The 12,301-nt window shown below is 40.6% G+C and overlaps 1 protein-coding gene across 3 annotated transcripts in view; it reads left to right on the forward strand.

Moving 5' to 3' along the window:
* PIMREG (PICALM interacting mitotic regulator) overlaps window positions 1-12,301 on the forward strand; it is a 44,134-nt gene that overhangs the window by 24,446 nt on the left and 7,387 nt on the right. For all 3 annotated transcript variants that reach the window (XM_075594413.1, XM_075594412.1, XM_075594414.1), the window contains 2 exons: window positions 7,833-8,179; window positions 9,696-9,791. In XM_075594413.1, coding sequence (XP_075450528.1) covers window positions 7,833-8,179; window positions 9,696-9,791 — 443 coding nt within the window. The remainder of the gene's footprint in view (window positions 1-7,832; window positions 8,180-9,695; window positions 9,792-12,301) is intronic.

The raw sequence follows: 12,301 nt of genomic DNA on the forward strand, positions 1-12,301 counted from the left end.
AATCCTGGCTACAATTTAGTTTTTTTTTTTATCATGACTCGGCTCGTTCTGGAAACCAATATTAAAGCTGCAATATAATTGGGGAGATGACGTTACGACTTTCTATTGGTGACCCTGAACCCCTTGTTCAGGTTTAATAATGATTAATAAATGATTGTTCACAGGCGGGATTGCTGCTTTAAGGAATTCTCATATATCTATATCTGTCATCATTACATTTTGTGTAGCAGCGAGTGGCATAGATTTCTGGCAGCAGCAGCAGGAAGGAGGATTGTATTCAGAATGTATGTTTAGTAGCTTCTAACAGGTTTGTGATGGCTGTAAGAGTTGTGATCGCTGGCGTCAGCATTGAGCGTAGATGAAAACAGGCAAGTGATTAGTCGAGGAGGAGAACAGTTTTTAGCAGTGCTAATCAATACTCCATGTGAGCGCCAGTAATCATGGCGTGAGAGGGGGCAAACAGCTGTGTACTGCAGATATCTGCTAAAGAAATGCTGATAATTTCTAGGGAACCATCTGCTTCTCTAAGTCCACACGCCTTATACTTACTTAGGGATTCACAAAGAGGACATATTTTGTTTTTCTTTGAAAAAAAATGGATGCAGTCGAGATACATTGCCTATGGTTTCTCCAACATACTAGATGGGCTGGTGCTGACCCCCCCAAAATGAAAAGAGCGAGTACAGGGGCACAAAATATGAATTCAGTGTACCAAGGTCCTTATTCGGTGTAAGAGAAGCTGTTTATACGCAGAGATCACAATGCAGTAACTTGCATTCACGTTAATGGAAGTTAATTTGTCATTAAATGTGATACCCCGCTTCTCGCCCTATTGATAGGGACCAAACTCACATCAAACACTTGTATTCACAAAGACTGTATAGTGCAGTAAGCCGTAATGTGCTTTTGTGATACCCTGGTTAACCTAGTTATGTGCATCAAAACAGGATAATCCGGTTAATATTCAGAGCAACAGTGCATTGAAGAGAATACAACCCGTGCGCCTCTTTCTTCCACTGGAAGTCAGGTTTGAATTATTTTTTATATCACTGTGCCAATATTTGAGTAAAGGACATGTTTAAGTCTCATCGCCAGCGGGAAAGCAGTAATTTCTGGAATTTTGCAAAAAGGTAAAAAGTTTGATCAAAAAGGAAAACTTAACTGTTTCTCTGCCAGAGGGTCCTTCCACATATTGTGTTGCAAGGAAAGGGTTTAAAAAAGTGTTGATTATTCATCAATACTAAGCAGAAAAAAAATAACAATTCTCATAATCCCGCACAGATTGTCTTTACATCAATCTCATCACCGCTGTACAACAGAAGTGTTCTGGGTAGCTTCAGATTCAGATGTTCCCACTGGGACATCTGGGTGGGAAGATGCGAAACATTTCTGGAATGTGTCTGTTATTATTCTAATAAATTTGCCAGAAATGTATGCCTCATTCCTGTCCCCCTCCAGAGTATTAAAAAGAATATATAAAAAATGCAAATCCGCTCAAAGATGAATAAGTTAAGCAAAATACTTTTGGGTTTCTGCTTATCTGAAGCAGGTTCCACTTGTCTGAAATTCTTTAAAGACGTACATCTTAACATAGTTAATGCTTCAGTGACCTGATTAGCATTTATAGATGACTCCTTCACAATGTTAGACACGTATATAAACTTGAAGTATTGATGTCTTGTGCTATGTGGAGTTGGCATTGTGATACTGCAGTGTTTTGATAAATATAAAAGCCTATAGCACAAGGGATGTACGTATTGGAAAGTGACAGCAGTTCATTATCAATTTGTTCACATACAACATAATGGCTGTTATATAGTGTGTGCGTGCGCGTGCCTGTGCGAAGGTGCGTGTACGTGCCGCACATTTTGTGTGTATAATGTGCGCGAGTGTATGACTGTGTGTGTTCAAATAAATAAATCCTTTAATAATTTTTGTAATAACATTGTACAGGCATACCCCACATTAACGTACGCAATAGGACCGGAGCATGTATGTAAAGCGAAAATGTACTTAAAGTGAAGCACTACCTTTTCCCCACTTATTGATGCATGTACTGTACTGCAATCGTCATATACGTGCATAACTGATGTAAATAACGCATTTGTAACAGGCTCTATAAACTCCCCACTTGCGCACAGCTTCGGTACAGGCAGGGAGCCGGTATTGCTGTTCAGGACGTGCTGACAGGCGCATGCGTTAGCTACTGTTTGCCTATTGGGCGATATGTCCTTACTTGCGAGTGTACTTAAAGTGAGTGTCCTTAAACCGGGGTATGCCTGTATATACATGCATACATACATACATACACACACACACTTATACTTACATTTTCAGCGGTGGTAGCGGCGCAATTCTTTCTTTTTTTTATCTTCTCCACTGTCGGCCGGTTCCACTCTCTCTCTGCCGTGCACACGCGCGGTGCCATTATAGAAAGGCTGACTAACGTCAGCCAACTATAAATGCCGCGCGCGCACGGCACTATAGAACGGGCCTAAGAACTGCTCATACCAGGCCAACCAGATATCCTGCCTTCAGCAGTGTCTAGTCTCTACATTTCCCTGCTTTTTTACTATAGATCTGTGGTGGCAGACTACTGTGCCACATTGGGACCTGTAGGTTGTGTGTGGGATCCTGTAACTACTGATTTAGTGTCATGAGACACTAACAAAGATATATATGTATTGCTCACTATTTTCATTGGGTATATATGCCTATCCCATTCATGGCTCTTAACCATTGTTTTGTAGGCCCCTGTGGCACTGAAGGCGTTATTTGGGTGATACTGTATTATCACCACAAACGCCACTGATATTCTGTGCCTTGAAACCTCTCCCTGCCCTCCCCTTCCAATTAATGGCTGATATCTCCATAAATTTAACCTCTTCCACCTTCACATCATGAACGTTGTTCCTGGCATTTCTTTTGTTCGGGTCTTATACTTTTTTTTTTCTAACCTGCAGGTATTTTATAGCATCTGCCACATCCACCTTCAAACGTGTATTTATTGAAGTCTAGGCAACAGCAGCCTGGTTGAGGGAGTAATCCCTTAAGATGTTCAAACTAGTAATGCTTTATCAGGCACATGAAAGGGAGAGGGCTCTCCATGTCAAGGGCAGCCAAGCAAAGCACCGTAGAGGGATTATGGGATCTGGTTGCTAGTTTTAGCTGTATATACAATAAGAATAAAACATATATCTTTACTTGAGTACAAAAGGAATAGTTTGAAATGTTTGTTTTTTAAATCATTCCATTTTTTCTTTCTTTCTATAATTACGGGCATACCCCGGTTTAAGGACACTCACTTTAAGTACACTCGCGAGTAAGGACATATCTCCCAATAGGCAAACAGCAGCTCACGCATGCGCCTGTCAGCACGTCCTGAACAGAAATACTGGCTCCCTACCTGTACCGAAGCTGTGCGCAAGCGGGGAGACTATAGAGCCTGTTACAGATGCGTTATTTACATCAGTTATGCACGTATATGACGATTACAGTACAGTACATGCATCGATAAGTGGGGGGAAAAGGTAGTGCGTCACTTTAAGTACATTTTCGTTTTACATACATGCTCCGGTCCCATTGCGTACGTTAATGCGGGGTATGCCTGTATACAATTTTCATCCTTCTAAAATGTCCTTGAATAATAGGAAACCATTGCTGGCTGCGAGTAATTGCAGGCGTTAATCCCACCAAAAAGGATCTGGTAAAAACTTTACAGAAGACTGTATGACAGACAGGAATATGCATGTATATCTGTATTTAGCGCCCACAGTGTACCCGGCACTTTACAAACGGAACACTACAGTAAAGGGAATTATAATACATGAGCAACAAACCAAATCGGACAATAGGAGAGGAAATCTCTGCCCCGAAGCAGTTACAATCTGAATGATATGTTGGAAGATTTACAGAGACAGCAGGTGAGAGAATAAGTGGAGTAGATGGCTGTACTTGGCCACAATGTTTGGTAGGAGTGACTGGGTGTGGGACAGTAGTCAGGAGTCTAGGCTATTGAATTGTTTTATTTAAGAGGTGAGTTTTAAGGTTTGATTTAAAGGTGGTGAAAGAAGGTTCCGAGTGAGAGGGAGTTCCACAGGTGAGGGGAAAGGGTTTAAGGCAAGAGAGAGTAGTAGAGGTGGAAAGGTGACTATGGGTAGAGCACAGGAGATGAGCCGGGGCCTAGCGAGCGATCAAAGCTGATATGTAGAGAGGAGCAGATAAGTGGAGAGCGCTGAAGGTAAGTAGGAGAACTTTGATTGAATTTAAGAAGGAGATGAGTAGAGACTGTTTTGAGAGAGTGTGAAATTATTCTAGCAGCAGCATGTTGGGAACTTTGCAAAGGAGAAAGTTGGGAGGCCTGTTACGAGAAGGTCTATGTTACAATAATCCAGATAGGAGAGGCTAAGGGCATCATTAGATTTTTAGCAGTAAATTGACATGGGAAAGTGCGGTTCTTGGCAATATTACGGAGGAAGAAGCAACACATTTTAGCCATGCCATGAATGTAAAAGGGAGCAGTCAAATGTCACTCCTAGGCAAAGTGCTTTGGTGGCAGACTAGACCAATGTTATTTAACCGTTTGGTTCATGAAACCCTATAATTATATTGGGAAATTTTGTGGAAACCCAATCCTCTCTAATAGCGCGTCTCAGATCAGATGTATTGTAAATTCTTCTTTATTTGGTACAATTTTCAAATGACCTAAAAATTGCGGGAAACCCTCCCAGGGATGCCCGGGGAACTCTTGTTGAAAAAACACTGGGATAGGCGGTAGTACTGTGTGGAAGTACTGTGGTGGAAAAAGTGGATATTAGGCCAGGTTTAGAGGGAAATAGGAGGAGCTCAGTTTTAGACATTACGTTAATGGCAGCGGAGTGCCATCCATGAGGATATAGCCAGGAAGTAATCAGAAACTTGGGATAGCTAGCATGTGTGAAGGTAGGGGAGGATAGATCTGCGTATCATCTTTTTTCAATGATGGTCATTTCTTCTTTTAATTTCTTCACCCTTTTTATGATGTCACTGACTGACTGTTTGTTTGCTTTTGACCCCATTTATTATTTTTCTGGTCTCTTCGGGCAGTACCCAACATACATCTCTCCATACTAGTTTGAGTCGTCTGAAGCTTCTGAATTATCTGCGTACTGAGGGAGGGGGAAAGGGGAATTCCTGCGCAACTGCTTCTAGCCAAAAACGGTTAATGGGTGGTGCTGCAATCGGGTGTAAACAATGTCAGAACCAGCACCAAAAGAGAAAGGAAACCCCACACACGAGAGCACTCTAACCAAATGAATGATGAAACGGTGGTATAACAATAAAATCCGTTTAATGGGAGCTATGCTCCAAGTAAAATAATGAGTTATAATTATATAACGGTAAACACAACTAGACTGTGTGTTAACGTGGTCATTAAACACACCAAAAGGATGCATTGATATTAAAGCACGAATATTAGAAAGAAGCTAAATATCAGGTGAAGAAGATGCTTAATGCATACAACCCTTCTGTGGTTAACCATAAATGACTGTGGTCAGAGACAATCAGCTGTTTGCAGTGTACAAAGTGTCGGGTAGAGAAATGCTCAGTATATACAACCTTGTTGCTGTTAACCCCAAATGACTGTGGTCAGAGATGATACATTTGTTACAATATGTCTGCCACAATAGGCGTTGAAAACTAACCAAATGTTCAGTCCAGTGAAAAGATATTTATCTTAGAGCTGTTTGCCTTGCCTGTGTTGGTTCTACATTTGTCAGGAGTATTGCAGCCACATTAACCCTTCAAGTGCTGTAATAGCGTACTTTGGGGTCCTCCGAGCATATATTTCAGGTAGGTGAGAGTAGTCAATGACTGCAGGTCACCCTCATAGTTCTGTGGACCCTGGCAAAAAGGTAATGTATTAAATGTAACCCTCAGTTAAACTTGGTGTTAAACAAGCTGCACAAAAGTTGTTTTATATACAAATATTGTAGCGATTGAGAATAGTATCTGTGTAGTGCACCGGTAGATGTTAATTGTCAATGCACACAGCTAACAAGCTCTGTGTTCGTCTCAGAATTGCTGAGGGCAACCGACCACAAATTCAGCGGTGTAGGTAGTGAGTTCGTCTTATAGGGTACAGTATATATTATACTAGTAGTACAGCGGCCGTCTCTAGATAGCTGAGAGCAAACGCAGCCATAGGTGGTTGTGGTAGCCCACGGTAGTCAACTACCCCCCCCCCACCCGCCTCACTATGTTTAAATCTACTTTGTTCTATAGATCATCTTTATGTTTGGTCGGTATAGATCCTGCCTGTAATGTACACTTCCGTTTAGTTTTCAAAGCCTATTGTGGCAGACATATTGTAATAAATGTATCATCTCTGACCACAGTCATTTGGGGTTAACAGCAACAAGGTTGTATATAATGAGCATTTCTCTACCCCAGCGGTGCGCAAACTGGGGGCCGCGGGTGGTTGCAGAGGTCCCGCACTCTTCCCCGAGGCATTTAAATTAGGTGCCGGGGGACCGCGCGAGGGCTCTGTAACCCCTACATACCGAGGTTCAGCCGGCTTCGGGACGCGTGACCATGGCAACGCGATTATCCTGCGGGTCATGTGACGTCACACGACCCCGCGGCATCATTTGACGCCGCACAGGAACGGTGGGAGCAAGGCGGGGGGAGGGGCGCAGCAAAATAAGTTTGCGCGCCCCTGCTCTACCTGACACTTTGTACACTGCAAACAGCTGACAATCTCTGACCACAGTCATTGATGGTTAACCACAGAAGGGTTGTATGCATTAAGCATCTTCTTCACCTGATATTTAGCTTCTTTCTAATATTCGCGCTTTAATATCAAGGCATCCTTTTGGTGTGTTTAGTGACCACGTTAACACACAGTCTAGTTGTATTTATCGTTATATAATTATAACTCATTATTTTACTTGGAGCATGGCTCCCATTAAAGCTGCAGTTCAGTCTTTTTTTTTTTTTTTTTTTACTTCAATAGTTTCATGTGTGCAATCTCTAATTACCTAAAGAACTGTATAGCTGCAGGTCAATTCGTTCTCCATGTACTGATAGGCGAAATTTGGTGACATAATTAGTGAAGGGATCTGTTTTTCTTCTGCTTCTGTCTCTCAGTGGAAGCTCATAAATATTCATGAGCACTCCTGCATTGACATGTGCTAGAGGGAGGGCAGGGCTGACAAAGGGGTGTGTGCCAGGGCTTGTGACAGGACATGAAGGGGCAGTGCCTTAGTAAATGGCTGTTAAAATAGAATACAAGAAAATTGGTCTTTCAAAGTTGTTTTTTTAAAAACAGAAAATGCTAAAAGTATTTTTTCTTACTACAGAACTGATTTATTAAAAAAAACACACATGCAGGATATTGACTGAACTGCAGCTTTAAACGGATTGTCTGTTTGTCATAGCACCGTTTCATCATTCATTTGGTTAGAGTGCTCTCGTTTGTGGGGTTTCTTTTCTCTTTTGGTGCTATGTCTGAATTGTCTTCGCATTTTAGGTTTCACATCCACTCGTAAGCAAAGGGAGAATACACTCATCAAATACTTTTTTCTCGAGGCAAAGGGGAAGGTTCCCGTGTAAGATTGTCCTTTCTTCCAAAGCTCCTCCATCCCATCTTATCAATTGAAATCTGACTCCAAGAGACTGCCCACAGTTTGGTCTTGCTGAAATTCATATGGGGGCCCACCATTTCTCTAACTTGTTGCTGGAGATAATAAATATGTATGTATGTATGTTCCTTTAAAGATCCCATGGTGACTGTACCTGGTTTGTGGGCTGCCATTTGCTATAATATGTTATGTTTTTTTTTTCCACTGCAGAAAATACAGAAGACTCGTCAAAACCAGAATCAATATTTACTGGTTTCTCCAGACAGAGTTAAACACTCCAGGAAAGAAAAAAGCTGCCCACCTGGAAGCGGCGGGAAATGTACCACACCAAGAACCCCTCGCTGTCGCAAGCAAACAGGTGCTGCCAGCCCCAGGGCCACACCCAAATCGAGCAAGAGGATCACTCCCTGCAACAGATCTGCAAGGAGGGTTGTGAGTTCAGAGTGGAGAAGTTTCTCCAACTTAATAGGGAAGGATGGGCTGAACCTAAGAAGGTCTGTGAGAGCTGCGGCCTTGAAGAGTCCATATTCCTCACCGGCTACTTTCGGCAGGAGAAGGCAAGTACATAATGTGCTTATTAGGGGTGGATACTGATCACCATGAAACGTTTTAATCCCTTTCATATTTTGAAATATGGTTGGTAGATTTATAGCCGCTGTCCCCTCTGTTTCAAAGAAGATATTATCAACGGTGGGGACACTTGGGTAAGGATCGCTCTGGCCCTGCGAGGGCATTTGCAACATATTTGGTGGCTTCATAGACCATTTTGACCTGTGTTGCCGTTTGTATTAACCAACCTAAATTTTAAATCAACTGGATATACACTTAATGGTAGTGAGAAGTCCAACCTCGTATCGAATTAAAAAGAACCATTTCTGCACTCCATGTTCCCAACCTGATTTTTGTTGCAATAAGATTCTAGTCTTCTGGGTCTCCAAGCCTCTGTATTCTTTTGGAATGCAGGAATATTGTGACCTAGAATGCACCGAGATCAAACCTAGAAAACCAGAAATGGACTGGTCTAATGATTTGGGGAGTATTGTGCTCTAGCAATGCCAGCAATACATTATATTCCAATGAACTCCAGAGAACCCCCTCCAGCAGTTAAAGGTATAGTCCCACATAGTCTGCCAGTTGAATTTCTTAGAGGCCTCTAAGTGGAGAAGGGTTAGTCAATCAAGTTTTTTTTTCTTTACCTTTATCCCACCCTGTCCTTATCTGAGAACAAATAAAAAGGTGGTGGGGGGGGGGGGACTCTGGCTGTACAATCACTTGCTCAACACACAGTAATATAACACAAGTGAGTAGCCAGTGGTAATCAAACCCCTCCCAAGTCTAACTTAAAATCAAATAATAATATGTATAGGTGTCAATTTTGGGTTAAACCAAAATGTATTAATTGCCCAGATGAGACCCCATAACATGTCACTGGAATTAGTTCACTTTGGTCTTAGGAGAAATTGCCCCTTATCTGCCAATGGGGCTAGCTACCCCTTGCAAAGTATGTAAGGGTATTTAGTAGGGAAACTGAAATACAAACCAAGCGTATATTAATGTATACAGAAATGAAAACCATGCTGTCTTTGGTTTCCTAAATTTCCGTTTGTACGTTGTGATTATTAGTGAAAGTGGGTCACAGTGCCGTTAAATAAGTGTATTTGGAAATTGGGAGGTTCAGACCGTTTTTAAGTGTAATATTTAAAACCTTTTCTATTGTAATAATGCCAGAACTGTTACATTATATACCAGTTAAAGGTATGACCTCACACATGTAACAATAGTGCAGATTTAATTCTTGCATTCTACCACCATAGAAACAAATACTTGGCTAAAGACACCACTCCGTGCTAAGAACACTGCCTTTTAAAGCAAGTGAACTTTGTTCAATCCACGTGTCTGCTCTCCTTGTGAATTTTGGTAATCTGCATGTGTCTCAGACACCAACAGTAGATTGTAAACACTTTGTACTCCTCTCACGCACTGTCTGTGCCATATAGGGAAAAATAATCTTGTTCTTTTTTCCGGCATTAGTGCCATGCCTCTTATGAATTACTTTTGTTTTCCCTTTTTCAGGCAATTTGACAAAGACCTAGAAACTGTCTCTACAGGAATCCGGCAACTTAAACGCCTCTCTTGGGTTTTTGATGATGCCATCTTGAAGGAAGAAAGGTAAGCTGGATTGATTTTGTCTGATGTGCCTTCTTAAGTGTGCCACTGCCTGAAGCATTGAGTCTTAGCGTTTTCACAACATCAGATCAGTGAGGCAGACACTGCAACTTTGCTCGGCTTTCCCCACACTGCCTGCGGGGCACGCAGCACATTGCTCCCTCTGCCTTTAATCCCTTCTGTGGCAGAGTGTACGAATTGCATTTACAGTATTTCCAGCCTAGCTGCATTTCCTCGTGGGATTCCTGGTTGTCTTATTTTAATCCCAATACATTCTGCTTCTCACAAGCCCTGCATTTCTATGGGAAAAGAGCAGTTTCATAAACGGGGCATTTACTTTCCTTTCTCTGTTGTGGTTCACAATCCAATGTGAACTCCTGCAGTAGTTTTGTATTCTGTAGGAATATTGAAGTCAAATATGAGGACTGTTTAAAGATATGCGCCGTTGCGATTTACTTAAACGATCTTCAAATTAATTCCTGATCACTTCACATTTGAAATGATTGCAGTATACTTTCCTCCGTTGAGTACAAGCCCCTAATTAACCAGCTGTTCCTTTTTGCATCAGTTCTGCAAAGCAGTGCAATCCAGTCGGTTTCCATAGGGAAATAATGATCTACAGATCCCACCCAGTAACAAATTAAACCAGTTGTGGTGATTTTAGTTTAATAAGTTAAATGTTAATGTTGCATTTAAAAAAAATAATAATAATTTAACCTACTAGCATGTTATATTCCTTTTCAGTGTCATTCTGTATCAAGCACCTTTAGAGAGATTCTGCACTGCAGAAAAAAAGCATTGTGTTCAGATAAGCAAAAATATAACAAAAATACCTTTTATTTAAAACACAAAGTGAGTGACGTATACATCTGATCTAATACAATTAGCAACGCGAAATTAATCAACAATACAAATTGTTCCAAAACATTGTCCAAGCTTTTTCACCTCTCACTGTTATATTGATGTAGTTTTTTTTAAATATAGCCTGTAAATATGTATTAACGTTTAGGAAGACAAGGAAAATTATACAGAATAATAGTAAATGGGAATTTAATATAGATTTTATCATTACTGTCAAGTGTTTCTCATGGCAGTCTGAGCCTTGGGAAGTGGTTCATATTTTATCACTGATCCAATTTAAACAGGATAATGCTTTAATAAAACGTGATCACCTCAGACCCTTTAATGTTCAGCATTGCCTTGCCCTAATGTGTGAAGGGAGAATGATGAGACACCTGGAGACAGGATAGCATACATCATGGAAGAGAACACACTGGAATATCTATAACAGAGTTGCTTCCACATGAATGGACATGAATGCACTGTTTACTGTAGAATTACCCCTCTTCTCACCATATAGCAATAAAGGCATAAGTCTCTAAACACAGGAGTTGGCCAATAATATCATTTTATTTATTTATTTTTTTCATTTTGGGCTTTCTGTATGAAGCTGTGCTGCTGTTTCCATCCCATCCCATATACCTTTGTATATAGAGCTGCTGCAACAGCAGTACCTTGGTTGTAGTTTTACCCTCAAAAATAAAACATTACTTTTTTTTAACCGAGCATCATCTTGCTAAACAAGATCTATTCTTCTTGCACTAGATATCAGTCTATTGCTAAAATGTAACTCTTATTAGGCAGAGAAAAAAAGGTAAAGTAATCAGTTTAAAAATAGTAAGATATATAAATGAACTTTAATTTTGCTGCAGGCGTGACCGTTGCCTAATCTCTTGACAGGATATATTTATGTATAATAATAATAACTTTATATAGCGCTTCTCTTCCAATGAAACTAAAGGTACAGTTCCAAAAAGGGAAAAAGAAAACTGTGTGTACATAAACAGTTTTCTTTTTCCCTTTTTGGAATTGTACCTTCAGTTTCATTGGAAGAGAAGTGCTATACACACATTCACTGTCTCACATACATTCACACACTCACTCGCACACATACATTCACACACTCACACATTCACACATTTGTATCCTCCGTGCATGACCCTCAACAGGTGTATTTATTATGCGAGTATGTCCAATGTAATGGCATACTTCAATCCCTAGATCTCACTCGATACTGGGTTTAATATAGGGTTCTAATTGGGTTATAGTGCCATCATCCATGCCTCTAATACTAGTTCTGGCGGTTAGGAAATACTGCATTCTATATGTTTGTAGGAACGCCACCACACAGGGAATCGATCTATCAAATCACACTTAACATACTAGTGTGATAAATAAACCTGTTGGGGGCAAGTCATGTAAGGGGGATAAAAACACCCTATATAAATATATCCAGTTATGAGATCAGGCATATCTACAAAGGTCGGCTCTGCAGAGCAATTAAAGTTAATTTATATTTATTTTACTATTTTTAAACTAATGACTTTAACATTTTAAAGTTTAATTAATAGGTTATGGAGTGCAAAAAGAAGGGATTTTGTTTGGTAAGCGGCTGTTTGATCTCTTATCCGATCCTATCACTTAGTTTGCAGAGGCTGGGCGAGATCACTTTC

The sequence above is a fragment of the Ascaphus truei genome, chromosome 3, assembly GCF_040206685.1.
Source record: "Ascaphus truei isolate aAscTru1 chromosome 3, aAscTru1.hap1, whole genome shotgun sequence".
NCBI classification, from domain to species: Eukaryota; Metazoa; Chordata; class Amphibia; order Anura; family Ascaphidae; genus Ascaphus; species Ascaphus truei.